Below are 25823 nucleotides of genomic sequence, written 5' to 3'. Positions count from 1 at the left end.
ATCCGTCTGTCGATCTCCGGCTCCCTTCTCCCATCACTCGCGAACAAGACCCCGAGATACTTGAACTCCTCCACTTGTGGCAGGAACTCATCCCCGACCCGGAGTGGGCACTCCACCCTTTTCCGGCTGAGAACCATGGCCTCAGATTTGGAGGTGCTGATCCTCATTCCTGCTGCTTCACACTCGGCTGCGAACCGTTCCAGTGCGAGCTGGAGGCCTTCACCCGATGAAGCCAACAGAACCACATCATCTGCAAAAATCAGAGATGAGATTCTGAGGCCACCAAAGCGAAAGCCCTCCGCCACTTGGCTGCGCCTAGAAATTTAAATACTTTTTAAAAAAAAAAATGTCTGCAGCTTTCATGAAAGACCCTTTCGATGGATGATGACAATGGTGTTTGCAGTGGAGGAAATTAACCATAATTCAAGTCTGTTACCGGGTGTTAAACTAGGCTACAGGATTATGGACAGCTGCAACTACATCCATAACAGCCTGCAGGCTCTGTATTCTTTGCTCACTCACTCAAAAGCTGTTAGCAGTGAGGGAGAAAAAACAGCAGAAATTGAAAACAGTGGTATTGAAACTAAGCAATCAAAGACTGTGGCAATAACAGCCAAGTCAAAAATACTAACCATACTGAAAGAGAGAAGTGCTGAAGTTAAGACAGCAATTCAGCACAATCTTGGAAACACTGAAAATGACATAAAAGTAAATGCAACAGAAGAGATAAAGGCAAGACAATCTTCCACATGTCTGTATTATTCTCCTGTGCCTGCTGTGATTGGTCTTGCATCCTCGTCCCCTACAAGAGCTGTAGCTCAAACACTTGGACCTTTCAATATACCACTGGTAATTATCTGTACAACTTTGTTTAATAATGTTATGTGTTTGGTTTGTGTCTCAATAATATAGAAAGAACTTGCTCTCCTTCTAGGTGAGTTATTTTGCCACTTGTACCTGTCTTAGTGATAAGCATTTGTACCCATCATTCTTGAGAACTGTGCCAAGTGATCTCTTTCAAGTTAGAGGTCTCGTAAATCTTGTCACTTACTTCGGCTGGTTCTGGGTGGGCACAATAGGAGCTACGGTGAGTCCAAAACATTTTTAAATGCTACAATGGGACACTTTTAGACAGCAACATGGTTTATAAATGCTTTCTGTATATACATTTCAGGATGACTACAGCCTTTATGGCATCCAAGCATTCTCTAATCAGTTTAGAAGGCAAGGTGGATGTGTGGCATTTCATCTCTCTATCCCAGCATCACCCACAACGGTTGAAATACTAGAAATGGCAGATAAGCTGGAGAGCTCAACTGCTCGGGTTGTCGTGGTCATTACTGCAGAAGTAGATGTATTGCATCTGTTCTCAGAAGTTAGTATCTTGATTGATGTATTTTGTAAATAATAACATCTTAATTAATAATGTAACAAATCCTATTTTGGGTATTTTTAAGTATATACGTGAATAGTCTTCACAGTTGTTTATGTTTGCCTTTCCAGCTAGCTCAAAGGAATGTAACAGGGATACAGTGGATAGCAAGTGAAGCCTGGGTGACCTCGAGCCGGCTGGCCTCACCTGACTTCCACTTTCTCCTGGAGGGAACACTGGGCTTCTCCTTCCCTGGAGTCAGCATTCCTGGCTTGAAAGAGTTTCTTTTGAATGTCCGACCCTCTCCCAAACCAGGAATGGAATTCATCAATATGTTCTGGGAAGAGCAGTTTGGGTGTAAGCTGGAGTTTGAAAGAGACAGAGCCAAAGAATATGAAGTGAATACTCTGGAAAGATTGAATTATATGGATACTTTGAATTACAAACTAAGCTCTCAAAACAATTCTAGCTATATGGTTGGGCTTACCGTTGGACCAAAAAGATTGTTTAATATGTCAGCTGATAGAAATTATGCAGGTTCTTTGGCAAAACCTGTATGCACAGGTTCAGAGGATCTGAGACAGACTGACAGCAGTTATAGCGATGTATCTCCGGTCAGAATATCCTATAATGTGTATAAAGCTGTGTACGCTGTTGCCCATGCTCTGCACACTTTCTTAAACTGTGACTCTGTGGGACATAATAAGGGGTTGTGTGAGAAACACAGATCATTTTCGAATGGTCAGGTAATTGAAACAATCACAAAATATCCAAATCATAATTCATGTGATTTTTTTTTCTTTCGATTTTGTAATTTTTAAAAAATATATTTTTTGTTTGTTTCGTTTAATATTTTATTTTTTATAATTCTCTTCTGATGTAGTTTCTTCAACATCTGAAGATGGTCAATTTCACCAACCAGTTCAATGAGAAAGTATATTTCGACTCCAATGGAGAGCCAGTCCCTCTCTATGACATCATTAACTGGCAGAAGGACAGCAAAGACAAAATGAGGTTTAGTATAACTTTTAAGTGAACATTACATGTGAAATACTGTATGTATTAATCCTAATTTGAACTATGAACACCTACTCTAAAAATTGTCGTAGATTTAACTGTCCATTAAGCTGGAGTGAATAAATAGGTGTTTTAAATTACAGTTTTTATAGCGCAGGTAGTGTAATCATTCCGGGTACAGAATTTAATGTCCATAACTAGATTGGTTGCTGCTAATAGTTCAATGATAGTTTATGTTGGTTAACTTGTGACAGAACCAACAGCTCAATGTTAAGAAGGAAACTAAACCAAAAAACAGTTTTGGGGAGGTCACTTTAGGCTTCAGCAACGAATATAATGTTACAAACATGGAAAGACTGTCATTTCACTTTCACTCATTGTATCTTTTAATTCAATAAAAGGACTAGATGTTACAATCCCTGATAATGCATTTCTTCAAATGGAGAAAGTCTTGAGGGATGGCTACTATGAGGAAAGGCAGCCTGGAAACTTTACCAGCGGGACACATCGTTGTGTGCCTCAACTTCACAGGGTGTTTCATTATCACAAGCTATTTTGCCATTTTTCAATAAAAATCAATCATATCATATCAAAATCATATATAGATACATATATAGATATATGATTGATTTTTACTCTAATCTTTAAAATGTATTTGTTATTGTCACTGTAGAGGGTGTTCAAAAGGGTGTAACTAATGCACTGTGAATTCATGGACAATTTTAAATCTGTGACACTTTGTTAGAATAGGTTTCTGTGGACAAAGTCTTTTATGTCCCTTTGAAAGATCTGTCTGTTACAACAACCATGAACAAGAAGTTATGGGTATTTACTTTATAACCCAAAACTTTGGTTTGGTTTTATTCTGAAATATTTTAAGCTAGATTTATAGAAGTTGGAAGCTATGATGGTTCAGCTCCCCATGGCCAACAGTTGCAGATAATGAAGAACACTATTGTATGGACAAAAGGAGAGAGGCAGGTAGGTTATAATTATTGTAAATGTATTTCTTATGCCACCTTAAAATTAAACATTTTTAAGCTGTTGCAAATTATTTGATCAACTATGTCAAATACTCAGTAAGAAAATATTACAACCTATTGATTCACATTATTATATCTTTTTTCTGTTCCTTGTTCAGGTTCCTGTATCTCAGTGTAGTGCTCCATGTCCCCCTGGCAGCAGGCAGGCCACACGCCGAGGAGAGCCCAAATGCTGCTTTGATTGTTTGCCCTGTGCAGATGGAGAGATCAGCAACCAGACTGGTAGCCCATATCATATTAAAGAATGAAAATGTTGCACTGTTAAAAAGTATTGAAAAAATATTGATTAGTTCCTGAATTTTAATCCACATATGTCTTGTTGTCTTGTGTTCTCTGCTCCCAAAGGTTCCACTGATTGCATAAAATGTCCTGAATACTACTTGTCAGACAAAGACAAGGTGAAATGTGTTCCAGGGGAAGAAGAGTTCCTCTCTTTCTATGATGCCATGGGTATTATCCTGGTTGCACTCACCCTGCTGGGATTCATCTTGACATCCATCATCACCATTGTGTTTCACAGTTTCCGCTTTACACCCATCGTCAAGGCCAACAATTCAGAAATAAGTTTCTTGCTTCTCCTGTCACTCAAGCTCTGTTTCCTGTGTTCTCTGGTGTTCATTGGTCAGCCGTCTTGGTGGACATGTAGGCTCCGCCAGGCAGCATTTGGGATCAGCTTTGCCCTGTGTTTGTCCTGCGTCCTTTTTAAGACCATTGTGGTTCTCCTGGCTTTCCGGACTAATGTACCTGGTTCCAGGGGTCGGATGCTGTTTGGTACAGCTCAGCAGAGGATTCTGATCATCTGTACCACAGCTCCTCAGGTGGGAAAGATATCAAACTGTCAGCAAATTATAATGTCAGTTTTTGTAGCCACTTTCTGTAACTATTATTTTATGCTGCTCCAGATTTGTCTCTGTGCTGGCTGGGTGCTAGCCGCACCTCCGTTCCCATTCAGGAATCCAAACTACCAAGCTTCAACTGGAAGAGTGAGTAGGAAGTACTAAAACACTAATTGTTGCAATTTCTATTCTTGGACGTTAATATCACTAAGTTATACAGTAAGATGTCTTCAAATCCTATAGAAGGGGACTTCAGTGATTAGTGTAGACATCAGAGCAGAAACAAATAAATCATATAAAATGAACCATTTCTCTGTATACATACTAATTGTTAGATTATATTAGATTGTGGTGGAGTGTAAAGAGCCATGGCCTCCTGGATTCTACCTGCTCCTTGGTTACATTGGCCTGCTCGCCTTTGCCTGTCTTCTCCTGGCATTTCTTGGACGAAAACTAAGCAACGAAGCAAAGCTCATCACCTTCAGCATGCTAATTTTCTGGGCTGTGTGGATTTCTTTCATTCCAGCTTATGTCAGTTCTCCTGGAAAGTTCTCTGTGGCAGTGGAAATATTTGCTATATTATCATCCAGTTTTGGATTGTTACTATGTATTTTCATCCCCAAATGTTACATTATTTTACTACGACCTGAGAGAAATATCAAGAAAGGCATGACTGGAAAATATTCAAGATGAATTTTTTATTTCTATTTCAGAGTAAAAAAAAATAAATTCTTATATTTTAATGTGAAAAAAAGAAAAACTTTGTGTTTATTGTGTTGGAAAACCCAGTTGTGTTTAAGTTTAATACTGTAGTAATCACTTATAATGTTTGAATGTGAAAGTAAATAAAATATCATCTGAAACATGTTTCAGTGATTCTGGATGTTTTTCTTCTCTTGTTAGTTCTGTTACTTGTTTTAACTAAAATTATTTGTTAAAAGCTATTATTTTCTACCTCATCTACAGCCCAACTGTGTGCAACACGATCCTGCTTACACATGGATTCAGTCAGCCCCAAAGTGATTAAACCACCAACAGTCTCTGTACTGTCCACACACGTCTTAGATAAAACAAAAGCCCTGCCTAGTGAGGCAAACACTGTGTTAAACACTAACATGGTTAGCATGTTGGACTGTTCTTGGTGTTGGTATGTGTGTGTCTGTGTGTGTCTGTGTCGGTGTGTGTTTGTGTGTGTGAGATATCTGCAGATTCTGGTAAGAGGGAGCCTGCAGCTCCTTTCAGATCTCATGAGTGGAACAAGCTCTAACTGCAGCCCAAATGTGTAACATGGGAAGCAGTTGAGTGATTTAGAGCACTGCAACAATACAGGCAAGCCAGCTGTGAAAAGTGGATATAAAAAGTTCCAGTTCTAGCCATTTATACCTAAATCTTAAAATCTGTGTGTGGGAAAAACTGTTTCTTTGTTATATATGTCAAAAACATGATTTTTAGGCAACCTGACTGGTTCTTAGGTTGTTCTTCTGAGTTGCAAATAATGATTTTGGGTTTAATTGTCTAAAAGGATGTCTAAACACCTGGAACTATGTTGTTAAAGTTAAAATTCTTAAGATTGTTTTTTTAATGCCACAGTTTATGACCATTTATTCATTGCACTGATTGGCTGTAACAATCAATTTATTTTTCAATATATATATACTATATATATTACTTCAACTATTACTGGATAAAAAAGATGCTTTGTAAAAAGCATTTTTAAAATGTAAGCAATGAGCTGTTTAATTTGGTTCACAGTACACAGCTCTACCTGCTGTTAGAACATTCAGCACAGAGGGATTTTCAAATACAGCTTATTGAATAAATGAGTCAATATTTACCCCAAATTTTGAGTTTTGTCTAGTTTTTACAGTTGTTGACATCAAATCGAGGTTGCAGGTTATTTAGCAATTAAAGAAAGGCTTTTCTCAAAAACGTAACCAGAGAAATTAAAAGGAATATTTAGTGTTGAATTTCTATATTACCTCCAAATATGGATACCTTTTAGCTGATTATACATATTTATTTTGTTGTACACTTTAATACACTTACTATAATATCAGTTGTATACAACTGTCACAGTTCATTCAAATCCAAAATATATTAGAACTGATGAAGAAACCCTTAACATTAAAATAACTGTCTAGTTATTTTAATGACAGCAAATGCATTTTAGAGATTGACCAAGAGGTAAGGCAGACTGGAAAGCCTGATCAGGAGGTTCGATCAAACTTTAGCTATTTGGCCTCACATTTGACTCTAGAATATTTTCTGTCTGTCTCACAGTGTCAAGTCTGCGTGCTTGTTTAGTAATTCATGTTTCCTGTTTTATTGTGAAAGTCTTTGTCTTATGTTAGTGTGTGCAGCTTGGTTCCCCCCCCCCCGTCTCGTTACCCTGATCTCTCCCAGCTGTGTCTCCCTCCTGTTGCCCATTCCCTGATTGCCACCCTGTGTATATTAGCCCTGTGTTTTCCTGTGCTCAGTGTCGTGTTGTACCCTCAGATTATGCCTGTGTGTTCCTGGTCTCCGGTTTCAGTGGTCACTTCACGTTTGGTTTTCATGTCAGCAATAAAGCTAAGGTTCTGATTCACAATTCTGTGTTCGAGTCCTACGCTTGGATCCTCCTCTCCGCCTGCCCGCACACAGAGCCCTGACAATTTTAGGGCCACTTGCCCGTCCCTTTCTTCCCTCCCCATCCTCAGCTGCCTCCCTATTCCCGCTCTACCACACCCACCCACACACGCAGGGTTTGGGGTGCAGGTATGTCACCAGGGTGCAGGGGAGGCACTCCTCCTCTGTCCCCTTCTGGCCGCCTGTGCCTCAATTTTATTCTGCAACCGAGACATCCACATTACTCACACTCTCACATAACACATACATATAGGGCCTTGGGGGTGGGCACATTTTACAGCATCCAGAGGATGGTCGGTGTACTCCAACCCACCTCTGGCACTGGTGCCCTACCCTCAATTTTAACATGTGTTGGCAATGCTCAGGATGTTTTATGAGTTTGTTGTGGCCAGTGCCATGCTGTTGCATGCTGGGGCAGCAGGTTGAGGAATCGCAGATGCCAACAGACTCAATAAACTGATCCAAAAGGCCAGTACTGTTGTGGGGATAGAGCTGGACTCCCTTAACTTGATGTCAGAGAGGCAGATGTTGTTGTTTTTTTTTGTTTTTTTGTTTTTTTTTTGGCCTGTCCCTTTTGGCTCTTTTGCCCTCAGAATTGTTGTCTAAAGGCAAAGAAAGATGCCCAACGGATTTACTTTACCAAACTGACCATCCCAGCCTTGCCGTAATGGTCCATTTGATTCACCTTTTATTGTTTATTTTATTTTCACTTACTGAATACGGGACAGACTTGACTGGGGGAAAGAAGGGGAGAAAGAAAGAGGGAAAGAAAAACAGCTGAGAAGAGGGACGGGGGAGAAGGGCAAAAGACAAAAACCAACAGAACGGGCAGAGAAAAAAAAATGCATATATCAATCACCTGGGTCACCTGCTGAGAAAGAAAAAAGAAAGCAAGCAGAAGAGAACAAGAGTAATAGAATAAACAACATCACAATGATATATGGGAATATGACAGTAAATACTAAATGTTAAACATTATTGTGCAGCACATAAGATCAACAGAACACAGTGTGCTTTGAGGTAGGAGCCAAAAAGGGTGTAGTTTGTGGGTGTGATCACCCGTGTGTACACCTGTGAGCATGGACGCGCTTGTTTTTTGTTTTTTAAAAGGTTCCTTCATGTAATAATCTGCTAGAGGGTGTGGGGGGGCCACAGCCCCGTCCTCCAGGGCATGAAGCAGGTGTGGAGGAGATCAAAACTCCAGACATCCAGAGGCCCCCAGAACACAAGAGACCAAGGAAGACCAACAGAGGGGCAGCTGCGCCACTGTCCCGGAAAGAGCTGAGGAGAGTCCCAGATGAGGGCTCACTCAGCAGCCGCGGAGCAGAAGCCAGGGGGAGTTGCAGTGACGCGCCCGTGAGCTCCGCCGGCAGCCAGCTGCGCCTGAGTGACCGAGTCTCCCAAGTGGCCCGAGCGAGCCCCAGGCTCCAGGCCCCGATAAGCAGCCGCCAAGGAGTGAGCCGGTGTGTACCTGGACGCCCATCCCCGGACACAAAGAACCACCAACGCACCGATGTCTGAGGGGGTCCGCCACTGGCAGGGGAAGTGGTGGTAGGGGGAGATAGGCCTCCAAACCTTGGAGGGCCTGAGATGTCCCCAGAGAGGTGGCGCCTGACACCCAACCTGACATATAGACACAGACATACAGGCACACACAGATACAAACATCCATTCCCACCCTCATGCTCTCATATGCACTTACTCCACACTCAACCAACGTGGAGACAGACATAAAGAGACGTTGTACACACGATCACACTCCCCAAGCGTACTCTACAAACCGGGTCTAGGTGCCCCCGCCCCTGGAGGGGGGAACTGCACCCAGACCCAGGTGGTGTTTCCCTTTTCCCTGCGGTGGGGGAAGGCAGACCGCCCCGACTCCGCAGCAGCAGGAAGGCTCCACACTCCAGACCGCAGTCGGACGGCCAACTCCTCCCCCTAGCCCCCCTGCTCCAGCAGGTCGCAGAGAATGGGGGTGAGAGAAGACTCCAAACCTCCCTCCACCCGCTCATTGTAGTGTTGATGCATGTGTGTTTTAAGGTGCATTTAAAACCCAGGAGGGCTTGGAGCTACCTGCCAGAGAGCAGCAGGTAAGCGCATGGTCCCTCCTGCTAGCCCTCAATGTCTATGTGTATTTAAAATTGAGAGGTGGGCAACGATGCCAGGGGTGGGGTGTACACCCTGATGGTACTTTGGACTCCGTGTATCGTGCCCACCCCCAAGATCCTATATGTATGTGTAATGAGAGTGTGAGTAATGTGAATGTCTAAGTTGTGGGATAAAATTGAGGCAGAGGCAGCCAGAAGGGGACAGAGGGGGGGGGGGGGTACCCTGGTGACATACCCCTACTCCAAGGCCCTGCATGTGTGGGTGGTTGTGGTGGAGCGGGAAGAGGGAGGCAGCTGGAGATGGGGAGGGAAGGAAGGGAGGGGCAAGTGACCCCTCCCTGGGGCCAGCTCCCCCGCTGACCCCAGTAGGCACCCCCACACTCCGCGACCCGCCAGGGAAAGGGGGCCCAGGCCCATCCAGACCGGGGCCCAGTGCAGCAGCGCCGCCCGGCCCCACAGAGCCCGGGACAGTCCACCCAACCCCACCACAGAGAAAACTGCACCCACCCCACCATCCACTCATCTTCCAGACTACATAAGACAATAAACACCCAGGCTGAGATCTTCCTCCACCTGAGAGAGAGGCAGATGTTACCGAAGCTAAGGACTGTGACATCAGTTAATATGCAAATGGTAATGACCACTCCCCACTAATGAGTTGGGGAATGGTTGCAATCGCAGCATTGTAAGATGGTGAAAAATGTAACCTTGGGCCTCCTCCTCAATTCAGAGATGTTCTTTCCCTTTTTGCATAAATGGCCTCCTTGACTCCTCGCTCCAACAGCGTTCTTCCCTATCCAGGATGTGAAAATTCTCATCATTAAAAGTAGCTCTTCTATTTTGTGCCATCCGCTTAACCAGAGGATGTCTGATTTCCCCGATGTATAAATCATGGCAAATCTCCTGGCACTTAGGGGTTTTCACTTAGGTAGCAGTTGTCCTTCTTCTCTCCTTTATTGCCTGGAGCATTCTTTAGGTGCCTTCCCAGATTTGACAAATGTACAGATGGTATAATCACATTTACTCAGGGCTTGCTTGATATGATGTTCACTTGATCCAGCTGTCTTAGCTAATTATGGGCTAACCTCCGTTTTATCGAAAAAATTCTTAAAAGAGTAGTTGCAAAACAGCTAACTGATCATCTGCAGAGGGATGGTTCAAACAATATCAAACAACTTAAAAAAAAAGGACTCAGAACAAGATACTGTTATCATGAAATGTGACTTTTATTTTTGTGCCTTGAAAAAAAATTGACCTTAATCAATTGCATTGAAAAATAGTAAATGTTTCAAAAATTGACATTTTGAAAATCTTAACGTAAATATTTGATTTCACTTAAAACTGAAAATCAAGTGATTTGCTGATTGTGTTGAAGGTGTATATTTTGAAACTACTGTTGCCATTTTAAGTGTGAAACCTCTAAATCCTATCCTTAGTTGTTGTGATATTTTGATACCATGGTAGCATTTACAGGATATTGTTTTATAGTGATATTATACAGGAAAACTGTTACTCAATAAGGCCCATTTACTAGTTGTTTTTCTCTTTCTCTGTGACCCAAGAATTGATGTGTAAGACTCACAGGCTGGTACCCCAAGGTCGAAAATACCACAGAGACGAGACCACTTCCTTACTCCCATCCTCCCTTCTTTATCTCTTAGAAAAGGGTTTGTTAAAGGCCAGGTGGTTTGTTTCAGAAATCACTAATGAAAGAACTCTGTATCCTATGTCTAGGAGTGTATTTCGCTGGGATGATCATAAATTGTAGCTGAACTGATAAACTATACAAAGGATACTTCTTTGCTCAGAGGGCAGGAAGACGCTTCCTTATTTGATCTGTACCGGTTTGAACTGAGAATCTGCTGACACACGAACCTTTTTTTTCCTCTATATAAACTGTTGTCTGATGAATAAACCTTTGAGTTGATTTTGGGAAAGCAACCTGAAGCAGTCTGTGTTTCCTTGTTCTCCCAAGCTACTCCCGGCGCTGAACCTAACCTGCTGAATGGCATACCTGAGTGTTACTTTGAATGATTTTGAATCTTATAGGGTAAAGACAAAACTCTGCTTATAGGTGCCCACGCCTCGGAGGAAACCCGATCCACGGATGATCCGGGACGGAGATTTCTTTCATTAGTCATGACATATTTCTTGGTGTTCTGTTTGGAGCAAATATACACAGCATTAGTATTGTATTGTATTGTATTGTATTGTATCTTTATTTGTTTCAGACATATAAAACAAAAAACAATATATACACACTACATATATTTTCATTTACAGATACGAATATATATGTAGATATACACACACACACACGTATGTGTTCAGATAAACAAAAAATATATAATGAAATAAAACAAAATCGTCTGACATAATGTAACAATGTTTGGTCTGAAAAGGAGTAGGAAGAAGTATGAACATACTTATTAATTCCTACCCCTGCTCAACATCTTATTGATCCCACCTAATTCACCTAATTCCCATCATCACATACTTCACACGATACACGAGGAGAACCTATATAAACTTGGCTACCGTGACTGATATAATTTGGATATAATTTGATATTTTTATACATACAATGGGTGATCATCTTTATCGGTATCATATTCTTCCAAAATCAGTTTTCGAAGTATTTTCATGAACTTACTAATTCCTGAGCATTGCTGTAGATCTATAGTAAAACTATTCCACAGTTTTACCCCATAAATAGTGACACAAAAGGTTTTAACCTTTGACCGTGCTTTAAGAATCCTTAGATTCAATTTCCCCCTCAATTCATAGTCTCCTTCTCTGTCATAGAACATCCTCTGTATATTTCCTGGTAACATATTGTATCTGGCCTTGTACATAATTTTTGCAGTTTTATATTTTATAAGATCCATAAACTTCAGTATTTTTAATTTCAAAAACATGATGTTAGTATGGTCTCTAAATCCTGCTTTATTAATCATCCTGATTGCTTTTTTTTGAATTTTACATATTGGTTGAAGTGCAGTTTTATATGTGTTTCCCCAAATTTCCACACAGTATTCCAAATATGGCAATATAAGTGAACAATAAAGTACCCGGAGTGATTTGGAAGGCAAAAAATATTTAACTTTACTTAGTACGGAGATGCTTCTTGACAGTTTGGCTTGTATATGCTTTATGTGAGGTTTCCAGCAGATTTTGTTATCTATTATCACACCCAGAAATTTTGTATCCGAAACTTGCTCTATTTCAACATTGTTTACTAATAATTTTGCTCCTGCATCTTTTTTACAATTTCCGAATAACATAAATGTAGTTTTTTCCAAATTTAATGATAGCTTATTTCTATCAAACCATGTTTTCAGTTTAATCATTTCTTGTGTGACAATTTCCAAAAGCTGATGTAAGTTCTCTCCAGCACAAAAAATATTTGTATCATCTGCAAATAGAATAAACTGTAGTATATCTGATGTTCTGCATATATCATTGATATAGAGGATAAACAGCTTTGGTCCCAATACTGACCCCTGCGGAACTCCACAAACAATGTCCATACACTCTGATTGATATTCCCCAATTTTCACAAATTGCTGCCTGTCTCTCAAATAACTCTTTACCCATTCTAACACCACTCCTCTAATGCCGTAGTACTCCAGTTTATCAACTAATATGTCATGATTAATTGTGTCAAAAGCTTTTTTTAGGTCAATGAATACACTAACTATACATTGTCTTTTATCTATATTGTTGGTGATATTTTCGATCAGTTCCATTAATGCCAATGATGTTGATCTATTTGATCTGAAACCATACTGACTATCCGTTATTATTTTGTGTTTATCTATAAATTTGTCAAGTCTATTACTAAAGACTTTTTCCAGTATTTTTGAAAATTGAGAAAGTAGAGAGACAGGCCTATAATTTGTGAATTGGTGTCTGTCACCATTTTTAAACAGTGGTGTTACTTTAGCTGTTTTCATTTGTTTTGGGAATGCACCAGTTTGTAAGGACAAATTGCAAATGTGTGTTAAGGGTTTGGAAATGCCCTCTATCACTCTCTTAACGATTTCCATATCAATGTCGTCAGAGTCTGTAGAGTTTTTTGTTTGTGATTTCCCAACAATATCAATGATTTCCATTTCTTCCACCACCGTTAAGAACATTGAATGAGGATTGCGGTCAATGAGTCTAGTTTCTTTCTCTACAGAATCTGTTATATCAGGAATTGTTTCAGCCAAGTCTGGCCCAACACTTACAAAGAATTTATTGAACTCATTTACCACATCTCTCATATTAGTAATATTTCTATCATTATTTGCGAAATACGAAGGATAGTCTGCCTGCCCCGAGCCCTTTTTGATGATGGTATTTAATGTTTTCCAGATCCCTTTAATATTATTTTTATTCATAATCAGTAATTTTTCATAGTATTCCTTTTTACATGACCTTAAAATACTCGTTAATTTATTTTTATATTTCTTGTATTTATTTTCAGCTTCTGTGCTTCTGTTCATTATAAATTCTCTGTATAAGGTATTTTTCTTCTTACATGCATTTTGCAATCCTTTTGTAATCCATGGGCACTCTGCATATTTTTGTTTTTTACTATATTTCTTTACTGGGCAATGACTATTATATAACAGTTTAAATTTTCCTAAAAAAATCTCATAAGCTTTATCAATATTTTTTTCCTTATACAGCATCTCCCATTCTTGCTTGAGTAAATCACTTTTGAATGCGTTTATTGACTCTTCTGTTCTCACTCGTTTGTATTTTATTGTGTTTTGCTGTTTAACCTTCCTGTAATTGCTGTTATACACTATAAAAACAGGTAGATGATCACTGATGTCATTAATTAGGAGACCACTTATGGTTCTATTTTCTATTTCATTAGTAAATATATTGTCTATTAGGGTTGCCGACTGTGCTGTAATCCTGCTGGGCTTAGTGATCACTGGAAAAAGTCCCAAGCTATACATTGTATTAATAAATTCCTCTGTCGCTCTCTGCTTGTTTGGATTTAGTAGATCTATGTTAAAATCCCCACAAATGAACATGACTTTTTGATTTGTCCTAATGAATGTTTTATCTACCCACTCCGTAAAAATTTCAATATTAGAACCTGGTGTTCTATATATACAGCTTACAATGACATTTTTCTCTTTTCCCATACTAATTTCTATTGTTACACACTCTAATATATTATCTACCGCCACCGTCATTTTTTCTACCATCTTGTATTTTAAATTTTTATCCACAAACAAGGCCACACCACCGCCATTCTTATTCTTTCTATTTGTAAGATTTAATTCATATCCATCTATTACAAAGTCCTCTCCTTTCTGTTTATTAATCCATGTTTCAGATACTGCAATCACACTGAATGGATGTGTAAATTTGCTTAAATATTCCCTTATTTTGTGAAAATTTGCATATAAACTTCTACTATTAAAGTGGATTATAGATATTTTGCCGTCGACCTTGACAGTTTTGTTGAATTGTTCTTCAGTATGATAGTAGCAGGTATTTTTGATGTTAAAAAAGTTCAGTTCTGGATCAATGTCCTGCTCTGTGAAGTGTGTTTTGTATTCCGTGTTTACTGGTGAATTTATCTCCTGATTAGCAATCCTTTGTGGTAGCAATGTATAATTCCCAGATAATGAATTAATTGATTGTTTCATCCTTGAATACGTTACGCTTTAGCTTCCGTTGTTGTCTTCTATTACCTGCTTTGATGACTGTAGATTGTTTGTCCCGCTCCTTGCCTTTGTAGTCAAGTGACCTGTTAATATTTTTCCAGATCCTGGATGCATTTGATGACCAGCACCTTGGCTTCCTCCGGTGTACCGTTGAGCTTTATAAATATTTTACAGTTTGCAGTCCAGGTGTTCTGAATTTTACCCAGTTTCTTTAGGTATCGTGCTTTCTTCGCTATGTCAGCATTGGATTTGGTTAGATGGTCATTCATGTAGACGTTCGATCCTTTTAGTTTCCTCCCCTGCTTCAGCAGTGCATTCTTGTGTTTCCTGTTTACAAATCTTATGATGATAGCTGGTTTATCACTAGCATTTCTCCTGGGCAAGGGGTGGCATGCCTCGATGTTATTACAGTCCAGGTCGATCCCTTTCGACTGCAAGAAACCAGCTACTTGTTGCTCCGCAGAGCTCCCATCCAGATCTCCTTGCTCCTCTTTACTGCCAGCAGTCACAGCCCGAGCATATGACCGGGGTTTTATGTACAGCCCTGTGATGATCACGTCGTTCATTCTGGTATATTGCTCCAGGTCCGCGACCCTGCTCTCCAGATAGACGATCCGTTTCTCCTTCTCTGCATTCTGGTTACGTAGCGACCTTATTTCCTCGACTAAGTCTAGGATATATTTCTGTTGTAGCTTGATAGCCGATGTTTCCTCGGTTAGAAAGTCCAATGACTTTTTGATGTCCTCAATTTCATCGGCGTTCGGTGTTCTCTTAGGCCCCATTGCTTGTTGTCTTGCTCGCTCCGTTCACCGTCTTGTCACTGTTGATTTACTTGGTGGTGCCTTGCTAGAGGATCCTGGGCCCAGTGGCTGCTGGAGGATCCTGGGCCTGGTGGAGCAGTAGGATCCTGGGCCTAGTGGCTGCTGGAAGAGCCTGGGCCTGGTGGCTGCTGGAGGATCCTGGGCCTGGTGGCTGCTGGAAGAGCCTGGGCCTGGTGGAGCAGGAGGATCCTGGGCCTGGTGGCTGCTGGAAGAGCCTGGGCCTGGTGGAGCAGTAGGATCCTGGGCCTAGTGGCTGCTGGAAGAGCCTGGGCCTGGTGGCTGCTGGAAGAGCCTGGGCCTGGTGGCTGCTGGAGGATCCTGGGCCCAGTGGCTGCTGGAGGATCTTGGGCCTGGTGGAGCAGTAGGATCCTGGGCCTAGTGGCTGCTGGAGGATCCTGGGCCTGGTGGCTGCTGGAGGATCCTGGGCTGCAGATGTTTAACTCAGCTTCCTGTGTTCCCCGACAGCTGCTTGGCATGATTCTGTCCAAAGCTGGAGGCCAGAATGGCAAAAATCTCCACAACTACAGTGAATTTCACAGGAGAACTGACATATGCTGGGATAAAGGTGATCCACACTGCACAGAATATCAACATGCTGAAGGTGATAAGCTTGGCTTCATTAAAATTGTCAGGTAATTTGCGGGCTAAGACAGCTAAAACAAAACAAAAGGCAGCAAGTAGGCCTATGTAGCCGAGAACAGCCCAGAAGCCAACAGGGGAGCCTAATGCACATTCCAGGATGATCTTCTCCTTGTATGTGGTTAGATTTTTAATTGGGAATGGAGGGCTAAGTACCAACCATACAGTACATATTAAAACTTGAATAAAGGTGAAAGACACAACGGTCATTCTTTGTTGTGGAGGACCAAACCATTTCATGACATTGCTACCTGGAAGTGTCGCTTTAAAAGCCATTAAAACCACTATAGTTTTCCCAAGTACACAGGAGATACAGAGTACAAAGGTGATCCCAAATGCAGTGTGATGCAGCATGCAGGACCACTCTGATGGTGCTCCAATGAAAGTTAATGAACATAAGAAACACAGAGTCAGTGAGATGAGCAGCAGGAAGCTCAGCTCAGAGTTGTTGGCTCGGACAATTGGAGATGTCCTGTGATGAAAGAATACAGCCCCAGTCATAATGGCCAGACAAGCACCCAGAACTGAGAGTGTAGCCAGGATAATTCCTAGGAGGTCTTGAAATGAAAGAAATTCTACAGGCTTAGGGATACAAGTGTCTCTCTTTCTATTAGGCAAGAATTCCTTGTGACATGGTAAACAATCAGCCGAATCTGATTGAAATAAATACATAAATTAAAAACAAGAATTATAAGAATTGTAATATTTTAATCATTCATATTATTGTAGATATCCACCCTATCACATTTTACATGCATGGGCAAAAATTTTATTTTACCTGTAATATTATTTATCTCTCCCTCAGGACACGGTATACAGTCATAGCAGCAGATGGGTTTTCCTTTCTGCAGCACTTTACGAGTTCCTGGAGAACAACTGCCACTGCACACTGACACTGGCACCTGTCAAGACATAGAGGCTACATAATAACTGCAAATTTTTGCTATCATTATGTTAACCAAAGTCTTATTTGCCAAACTCTTGTCCTTTTACTCGTTACTTTTGTGCTACCCTCCATCCAGTTTATGCTTCTGTTAATCTGGAACTCCTGGCCTGCTGGCAGTGATGCATCATACAACCCTACAGTTACTATCTCAGTTATGCCAGTCTCACTTTTCCGCCAGTTAACCAACTCATAAATAGCCACAGGATCCCCATTAGCGTTAAATGACACATCATATCTGTTTCGGGAAAAATTTACTTTCTTCATCTGAGTCAAAACCTGTGAAATTGTAAAAACACAAAAAGGGAGGGGAAAGAAAGAAAGAACAACAGCAAAAATTAATTCACATTTGAGTTCATTCAATGTACATTAGAGATAACAAAAAACATTAAACGGACTTGTTCATTTCAACTGACCTGTTTAGACTCTAACTTGGTTAGTTTTCTACACTGAGCTGTGACATTTTTTCCATGGCACACTGCATTATGGATGGCATGTGCTATTGCATACACAGCCTTGTACACCATGTTAGTAATTCTGAGCTGAGATGTGTCAGTGTATTGGCTTTGGAGATTCTTTATATCTTCAGTTCCATTACACATATTCATGTCTCCAACAGCACCTAAAACATGAACAGATGTTTATACTATTAAAAGTCAAAACAAATTTCAGACCTCTCTTATTTGATGCATTTAACCAATCAAGTTAGCATTTATCACTGATAGTAAATCAGAACAGTCCCAATGGTGAAATTCGATCTATCTACCCTACCCTCAATTTTAAATGGATTTAGAAACTAAGGGCTTTCGGGAAGAGCCGTGCTGCTCTCTGAGAGGAAGCTAGTACCATGCTCTCCTGAGTTTTAAATGCACTTTAGAACAGCACACAGCAACACTACATATGAGCGGGCGTAGGGAGGTTTGAGGTCTTCACTCACCCCGGTTCTGTTAGCTGTCAGGGCTGGGGGGCTGGGAGGAGGTGCTAGCCGTCAGACTGGGGTCTGGGATGCGGGGCCTCCCTGCTACTGCAGATAAGGAGGTGGTCCGCTTGCCTCCACCCCAGAGAGAAGGGTTACATCTCCTGGGTCTAGGTGCCCCTCTGAGGGCGGGGGTACCTGGACCTGGGATATAGAGTATGTTTGGGGAGTGTGACTGTCTGTGCAGTGTCTATTTAAGATAAGATAAGAGATAAGATAGAACTTTATTAATCCCTCGGGTGGGTTCCTCTGGGAAATTCGACTTCCAAAAAGCACAGCAACGACCGAAGTTACAGTTACAGAATTGTTATATATATATATATATATATATATATATATATATATATATATACACACACACACACACACACACACACACACACACACACATATATAAATACAGAGACAAATATAAATAAAATATACAAAGGGGATAAATAGAATAAATAGGAATAAAAAATAAAAATACAAGTGAATTGCACATTTCAAGTATTGAGTCTATTGCACTGTTGACTATTTACAAAAAGTATTGCACAAGGTATTGTACAGTGAGGTGAAGAGGCACTACAGCTTAGTTGTTCCCCCCTCCTTTGTCCTCCTGTTTCCCCTCCCTCTCCCCTCCAGAGAGGAGTTAAACAGTTTGATGGCGTGTGGGACAAAGGAGTTTTTAAGTCTGTTAGTTCTTGTCTTGGGGAGAAGCAACCTGTCACTGAACAGACTCTTCTGATTGTTTATGGCCGTGTGCAGAGGATGCCCAGCATTGTTCATAATGTCCATCAGTTTCTTTAATGTCCTTTTCTCTGCCACTGTCACCAGAGTGTCCAGCTTCATGCCGACCACAGAGCTAGCCTTCCTGATCAGTTTCTCCAGCCTGGATGAGTCCCTCTTTGCTGTGCTGCTCCCCCAGCACACCACAGCATAGAAAAGTACTCCAGCAACCACCGACTGGTAAAACATCCTCAGGAGCTTCCTGCAGATGTTAAAAGATGTTATTTGTGTCTGTCTACACGTTGGGTGAGTGCTGAGTATTTGGTTGTGTATATGGTGGTGGGAATGCACGTTTGTGTCCGCGTGCGCCTGTTCGTCTGTGTCTATATGTCAGGTTGGGTCTTAGACTCAACCTCTCTGGGTACATCTCATCCCTTCCAAAGTACGGATGCCTATCTCCCCTCACCACACTCCCTGCCGGTGGCTGATGCCCTCAGACGTTGGTGTGTTGGTGGTTCTTGTCGACTGGGGCTGGGTGCTCACGTATGTACCGGCTCACTCCTGGTGGCCGATTGGCAGGGCCTGGTGCCTGTGGCCTGGCTGGGCCCCTTCCAGGGGGTGGGGTGCCCTCAGGCCTCTGGGCCTGAAGCTCGGTCCTCTCTGGCACAGCTGGCTGCCGGCAGAGCCCGCAGGCACGCCACTGCAACCCCCTTTGGCCTCTGCTCCGTAGCTGCTGGGTGACCTCTCCTTTGGGGTTCTACTCAGCTCTTCCCAGGAGGGTGGCACGGTTCCTCCCCCTTTGATGGTCCTCCTCGGGTCCTCGTACTCTGAGGCCTCTGGATGTCTGGAGCCTGGATCTCCTCCATACCTGCTTCATGCCCTGGGGGACAGGGCTATGGCTCCCCACACTCCCTAGCAGATCGTTACATGCAGAAACCTTTGGAATACAAGCATGCTGATCCACACAGGTGTGCACACAGGTGTACACACGGGTGTTCACAGACACGGACTACACCTTTCGTGGCTGCTGCCTCAAAGCACATTGTGCGCTGTCTATCTTGCGTGCTGCACAATAGCGTTTAATATTTAGTATCTACTGTTATTTTCTGCTAGCTAGTTTATTGTGATGGTGCTGTATTTATTATGTTGCTTTTTTTTGTTTGTTTTCTCTTCTGTTTTTTCTCTCTCTCCATACAGGTGATCCAGGTGTTTTGTTTGTTTTTCTTTCTTTCTTCCCCCCCCTTCTCACCGTCTCTTCTCCCCTTTGGTTTTCTTTCTCTCCCTCTCTTTATTTCATTCTTTCTCCCTGTCCTGTCCCCCAGTCATGTCTGTCCCGTTTGTAGCAACCGAAAATAAAATAAAATAAATACATAATTATAATAAAGGTCAATCAAATGGACCAATATAGAAAGGCCATGATGATCCACTTGGTAAAATAAATCCGCTTGACATCTTTCTTGGCCTTAAGACAACAATTCTGATGGCTAAAGATCCAAATGGAACAAAAAGAAAAAATAAATAAATAAATAAAAAAACAAAAAAAAACAAACACCTGTTGCTACAGTTATAATATTACCACATTATAGTATGAGGTGTCAGGTGTCCTGTAACATTTGGACCGCATTTAGCTACCATAACACTTTCTGTACCTAGTGTTTAGCTCACTGCATGATTTCTGCTGTGCATCTGGCCATAGAACCATAGCTGAGCAAACATTAACAAAACATTATGGCACTTGTGGAGTGTGACTTCACTTGGGTTTTCTAAAAAATATAATGAGATGAAGACATTAACTTTTGCTGAGTACATGTTGAGCTATCCTCTCTCCCATGTGTCTGTGTCACTCTGATTGGTTAATCTCATGATGACTCATATGAAAAAATGTACTGACAAATGCATTGAGTTTTTAACTCTCCTCATTAGTCTTTTACGGAGTATGTTAGAAAACCAAAGCCAGGAAACTGTTTTCAGCACACAAAGTTTTTATACAACAGAAGATGCATTCAATCCTTTTTAGTAATTGTCTTTGGCTGCTTTTTTATCTCTTTTTAAATCCTGTTTGTATCATGTTCTCTGATGTTCCTCAAACTGTAGTTGAAAGAAAACCAAAAAGGATGGAGGGAGATGTTATGAGGAAAGAAGAGGCTGTGAGAGAACCACTGAGTGGTTTACGGAAAGGGGAAGTGAAAAGTGAGGATTTCAGTTTACCTGAGTGTACAAAACTGGCCAGCAGCAAGCCCGTAGCCTTGCACTCAGATGGTGACGTTGTGATTGGAGGATTTTTCCCTCTGCATTATGTTGCATCTAAGCCAGAGTACAGTTACAACAGTGAACCTCAAGTTACATCTTGCAGTGGGTGAGTGTTAATATTTCTATCTTATTTTTTTCTTTCAAAGTTTCAATGTTTAGAAACAAAAAAGAAAGAGAAAAAAGATTTGGGTTTTTGATAATATTCCTGTGATTTCTGTATCACTTTAGATAATTTATTCATTTTAATTCTTTATATTTTGTCAGCTTTGACCATATAGCGTTTCGCTGGATGATGACCATGGTTTTCACTGTGGATGAAATTAATCGTAATTCAAGCCTATTACCAGGTGTTAAACTAGGCTACAGAATTATGGACAGCTGTGACCATGTCCACACCAGTCTCCAAGCACTTTTTTCCTTAATCAGTTACTCCAAAACTGTGAAACAAACAGCAGAAACTGAAAACAGCAGAATTCAAATGAAGGGATTAAACATGGCAGGGATAAAAAGGAAGCCTGGGATCCTTTTCTCTGTAGAAAAAAGACATGCTGAAGTTAACATGTCAAAGCCTAGGACTCTTAAAGACGCAGAAAATTACATGAAAGAAAAATTAACAGTAGAAATGAAGACAAGGGAGTATTCCCCCTGTCTGAATTATTCTCCGGTGCCTGCTGTGATTGGTCTTGCATCATCTACCCCTACAAGAGCTGTAGCTCACACGCTTGGCCCTTTCAACATACCTCTGGTAATAAATTGCGTAATCACGTTTAATAATAATTTATGTTTAGAGTTTGTTTTAATTCAATATCATAAAATAACCTGTCTCCTTATAGGTGAGTTATTTTGCCACTTGTAGCTGTCTTACTGACAAGCATTTGTACCCATCATTCTTGAGAACTGTGCCAAGTGATCTCTTTCAAGTTAGAGGTCTCGTAAAGCTTGTTACTTTCTTTGGCTGGTTCTGGGTGGGCACAATAGGAGCTACGGTGAGATAAAGACTTTGATAAATCTCCAGCTAATCAGTCATATACAGGGCACAAAAAGAATCGTTAATATACACAGACATGACTTACAAGTTCTTTTTGGGGATACATTTCAGGATGATTACAGTCTTTATGGTATCCAAGCATTCTCTATTCAGTTTGGACAACAAGGTGGGTGTGTGGCATTTCATCTCACGATCCCGACATCACCCACAGTCGCTGAGATACAAAAAATGGCAGACAAACTCCAGAGGTCAACAGCTCGGGTTGTGGTGGTATTTGCCAAAGAAGTAAATTTGATAGATTTGTTTTCAGAAGTAAGTATCTCAGTTTTCTGTGGCTTTCCCTATATTGTGACACATTTTGTAGTGTTTTAAGCTATATTATGAAAAGATAGGTATTTCAAATTAATTGTTTTCACATTAATCATAATTTCTTTCTGTTTCATCCAGCTTACTCAGAGAAATATGACAGGGATACAATGGGTAGTCAGCGAAGCCTGGATGGCCGCTAATCAGCTGACCACTCCTGACTTCCATAATCTTCTAGAGGGAACACTGGGTTTCTCCTTCCCTGGAGTCAGCATCCCAGGCTTGAAAGAGTTTCTTCTGAATGTCCGACCATCTCCAAAACCAGGAATGGAGTTGGTCAATGTGTTCTGGGAAGAATATTTTGGTTGTAAGCTAGAGTTTGAAAGAGACAAAAGTGAAGAATATGAAACTAATGCTTTGAAAAACTACAAACTAGGCTCTCAAAACAATTTTGGTTTCATGGTCGGGCTTACTGTTGGGCAAAGTTCATTTAATATGTCTGTTGATAAAAGTAATGAAGGCGCTCTGAAAAAAACTGTATGCACAGGTTTAGAGGATCTGAGTTACACAGATAGCAGTTATAGTGATGTATCTCAGGCCCGAATATCCTATAATGTGTATAAAGCTGTGTATGCCGTTGCCCATGCTCTGCACACTTTCTTAAACTGTAACTCAACAGGACCTACCGGGGGATTGTGTGAGATGCACAACTCATTTACAAACGGTCAGGTAGCTGAATAAGTTCATTTGTATGTCAAATAATGTTAAATATGTTAATCAAGCTTCACATGTTTGGGTTTTTTTTTTTATTTCATGATGAATTTGTATCAGTTTTTATTAACATTTTTTTAAAAATCTTTTTTATGTAGTTTCTTCAATATCTGAAAATGGTGAATTTCACCAACCAGTTTGATGAGAAAGTATATTTTGACTCCAATGGAGAGCCAGTCCCTCTCTATGACATCATTAACTGGCAGAAGGACAGCAAGAATGAAATTAGGTGAAATGCCATACTTCAAGCTAACTTTTTAACTTTTTGTGAAGATGACCATAAGTCAAGAACTACACTTGTTGTATACATTTAAGGATACCAATATTGTTTTTTAATGTAATGTTTTTACATTTATTGTTTTGACTGACTGCATTGCATTGAAATTATCTCTTCTTTTTTCTACTAGTTTTGTCAAGGTAGGAAATTATGACGGTTCAGCTCAGCAAGGACAACAGCTGCAGATACTGAAGAACACTATAGTATGGACAACAAGACAGTCACAGGCAGGTCATAGTTATCCCAAACCTATTATTTATGTTACTTTACATGGTGAAAAGTCTTTGGTAACCATGTCAAACAACCTATTGATTCACATTATTATATCTTTTTTCTGTTTCTTGTTCAGGTTCCTGTATCTCAGTGTAGTGCTCCATGTCCCCCTGGCAGCAGGCAGGCCACACGCCAAGGAGAGCCCAAATGCTGCTTTGATTGTTTGCCCTGTGCAGATGGAGAGATCAGCAACCAGACCGGTAGCCCATATAATTTTTTTTTCCAAAATGCTATTAAAGTTATTTAAAATTACAGATATGTAATGAATAGTTTCTGACTGTTTACATGCATATTTCTGTGCTCTGTGTTTTCAAAGGTTCCACTGAATGTATTAAATGTCCTGAGTACTTCTGGTCAGACAAAGAAAAAGTGAAATGTGTTGCAGGCGAAGAAGAATTCCTGTCTTTCAGTGACACGATGGGAATCATCCTGGTAGCAATTACCTTGCTGGGTTTCATACTGACCACCATCATCACCATTGTGTTTCACAGTTTCCGCTTTACACCCATCGTCAAGGCCAACAATTCAGAAATAAGTTTCTTGCTTCTCCTGTCACTCAAGCTCTGTTTCCTGTGTTGTCTGGTGTTCATTGGTCAGCCGTCTTGGTGGACATGTAGGCTCCGCCAGGCAGCATTTGGGATCAGCTTTGTCCTGTGTTTGTCCTGCCTCCTTGTTAAGACTATTGTGGTCCTCCTGGCTTTCCAGACTAATGTACCTGTTTCCAGGGGTCGTATGCTGTTTGGTACATTCCAGCAGAGGATTTTGATCTTGTGCACTACAGCTCCTCAGGTGAAAGGGAGAAAAAATGTCTGCAACTTTCACATCAGTTTGTTTACATTGTATAGTGTTAGATTGTGTTCTTCTGTTGTTTTACCCCAACCTTTAGATTTGTCTCTCTACTGGCTGGGTGTTGGGTGCACCTCCCTTTCCATTTAGGAATTCAAACTACCAAGTTATAACTGGAAAAGTGAGTAAGAAAACTGTTTCTGTATTTTCTTACACAGCCTGCCCAAAATATTGTAAACGGACATGGGAAATATTTTTCAAATATATATTTTTAATCAAAGAAAAAACAACCAAAAAAACATTTTGCTAATTTTGTATCTGAAAAACATTGGGATGGGAGGAACAACATTTCTTGCAATTTCAGATATACATCTGAATACACTGACGATGTCATAGCCACTATAAGTAGGCCTGTCCCAAATTTTGTGAAATGTATTTATGTCATTAAATTTAAAATAAGCTAAAATGGTACATGTGATCAGTTTAAAGATTCAATATATTTTCTAAATAATTCTATATGTTCTACTGTGAATAAAGTGTTAGTATGTTTTAATCTATAAGATTCATAAATTAAATTCTTTCATCTACCCTTATTTACATTTTTTTATAATCAACTCTTTGGGAATTGGTTTTGTATTTATTTTCATATTGTCATTAACCATCAACATAATAAAATCATATACAGTGGCACTTTAATGGGTAAAGTAGACACAAAAGAGTAAATAATTATAATCACCTAAAATGTACCATCTCTCAAAATCCATTCTAACAAATTTCTGGACATCTTTAGATTGTTGTGGAGTGTAAAGAGCCATGGCCTCCTGGGTTTTACCTGCTCCTTGGTTACATTGGCCTGCTCGCCTTTGCCTGTCTTCTCCTGGCATTTCTTGGACGAAAGCTACCGGACACATTCAACGAAGCAAAGTTCATCTCCTTCAGCATGCTGATTTTCTGGGCTGTGTGGATTTCTTTCATTCCAGCTTATGTCAGTTCTCCTGGGAAATTTTCTGTGGCAGTGGAAATATTTGCTATCTTAGCATCCAGTTTTGGGTTGTTACTTTGTATTTTTGTGCCCAAATGTTACATCATTTTACTGCACCCTGAAAGGAATATTAAGAAAGGCATGACTGGGAAATATCAAAGATGAACATTTATATTCTCAGTGTTTGTGAGAGTACAGTTATAATATTTTAATGTGGAAAAAATAAAATGCCATATGATCATTACCTTATTGTTAAAAGCTTTTACTTTCCAATGTAACCTTGATTTCAGCATTTACTCTGTCCTTTAGGGAGCATTGTTTAAATGTTAGACAATCTGAACAGGAGGGTTAAGCCACCATAGAGAAGCGTTTTTTTTTTTGTTTATTTTATTTTTTTTTTAAACATTTGGAAACAGGTTAATTGTCT

The 25823-nt window shown here is 40.5% G+C and overlaps 4 protein-coding genes across 4 annotated transcripts; 2 read left to right on the top strand and 2 right to left on the bottom strand.

Moving 5' to 3' along the window:
- Window positions 1-381: 381 nt before the first annotated feature.
- LOC146694200 (extracellular calcium-sensing receptor-like) lies at window positions 382-4961 on the top strand. Its single transcript, XM_085478846.1, has 12 exons — window positions 382-571; window positions 722-849; window positions 935-1087; window positions 1175-1375; window positions 1603-1739; window positions 1899-2118; window positions 2256-2386; window positions 3274-3370; window positions 3531-3654; window positions 3778-4250; window positions 4335-4415; window positions 4614-4961. Exons 1-12 carry the CDS (start codon window positions 382-384, stop codon window positions 4959-4961), a joined length of 2283 nt encoding a protein of 760 aa, XP_085334972.1.
- Window positions 4962-12570: 7609 nt separating this feature from the next.
- LOC146694199 (uncharacterized) lies at window positions 12571-15458 on the bottom strand. The gene has a single exon (XM_085478706.1). It carries the CDS (start codon window positions 15456-15458, stop codon window positions 14763-14765), a length of 696 nt encoding a protein of 231 aa, XP_085334832.1. The 3' UTR covers window positions 12571-14762.
- Window positions 15459-15938: 480 nt separating this feature from the next.
- Window positions 15939-17687, bottom strand: LOC146694198 (extracellular calcium-sensing receptor-like). Its single transcript, XM_085478705.1, has 4 exons — window positions 17496-17687; window positions 17137-17358; window positions 16915-17038; window positions 15939-16789 (listed from the first exon to the last, which is right to left on the bottom strand). The coding sequence occupies exons 1-4, from the start codon at window positions 17685-17687 to the stop codon at window positions 15939-15941; spliced, it is 1389 nt and encodes a 462-aa protein (XP_085334831.1).
- Window positions 17688-21302: 3615 nt separating this feature from the next.
- LOC146694197 (extracellular calcium-sensing receptor-like) lies at window positions 21303-25561 on the top strand. Its single transcript, XM_085478845.1, has 12 exons — window positions 21303-21480; window positions 21631-21758; window positions 21847-21999; window positions 22113-22313; window positions 22548-22684; window positions 22793-23036; window positions 23177-23307; window positions 23486-23582; window positions 23705-23828; window positions 23945-24417; window positions 24515-24595; window positions 25205-25561. Exons 1-12 carry the CDS (start codon window positions 21303-21305, stop codon window positions 25559-25561), a joined length of 2304 nt encoding a protein of 767 aa, XP_085334971.1.
- The last annotated feature ends 262 nt before the right edge of the window (window positions 25562-25823 follow it).

The sequence above is a fragment of the Copadichromis virginalis genome, linkage group LG14, assembly GCF_057382275.1.
Source record: "Copadichromis virginalis isolate Kocher_CV1m ecotype Utaka linkage group LG14, C_Virginalis_male_GT1.1, whole genome shotgun sequence".
Taxonomy (NCBI): Eukaryota; Metazoa; Chordata; class Actinopteri; order Cichliformes; family Cichlidae; genus Copadichromis; species Copadichromis virginalis.
This window is presented reverse-complemented; position numbering and strand designations above follow the sequence as displayed.

Coding starts and splice junctions, on each gene's coding strand:
- LOC146694200 (XM_085478846.1), top strand. CDS start 382: ATGATGACAATGGTGTTTGCAGTGGAGGAAATTAACCATAATTCAAGT. Junction 572..721: donor AACAGCAGAAATTGAAAACA/GTGGTATTGAAA, acceptor TAAATGCAACAG/AAGAGATAAAGGCAAGACAA. Junction 2,119..2,255: donor GATCATTTTCGAATGGTCAG/GTAATTGAAACA, acceptor CTTCTGATGTAG/TTTCTTCAACATCTGAAGAT.
- LOC146694199 (XM_085478706.1), bottom strand. CDS start 15,458: ATGGGGCCTAAGAGAACACCGAACGCCGATGAAATTGAGGACATCAAA.
- LOC146694198 (XM_085478705.1), bottom strand. CDS start 17,687: ATGAATATGTGTAATGGAACTGAAGATATAAAGAATCTCCAAAGCCAA. Junction 17,039..17,136: donor GGATGGAGGGTAGCACAAAA/GTAACGAGTAAA, acceptor ATGTCTTGACAG/GTGCCAGTGTCAGTGTGCAG. Junction 16,790..16,914: donor AGAGATAAATAATATTACAG/GTAAAATAAAAT, acceptor TATTTCAATCAG/ATTCGGCTGATTGTTTACCA.
- LOC146694197 (XM_085478845.1), top strand. CDS start 21,303: ATGATGACCATGGTTTTCACTGTGGATGAAATTAATCGTAATTCAAGC. Junction 21,759..21,846: donor GCCCTTTCAACATACCTCTG/GTAATAAATTGC, acceptor GTCTCCTTATAG/GTGAGTTATTTTGCCACTTG. Junction 24,596..25,204: donor ACCAAGTTATAACTGGAAAA/GTGAGTAAGAAA, acceptor GGACATCTTTAG/ATTGTTGTGGAGTGTAAAGA.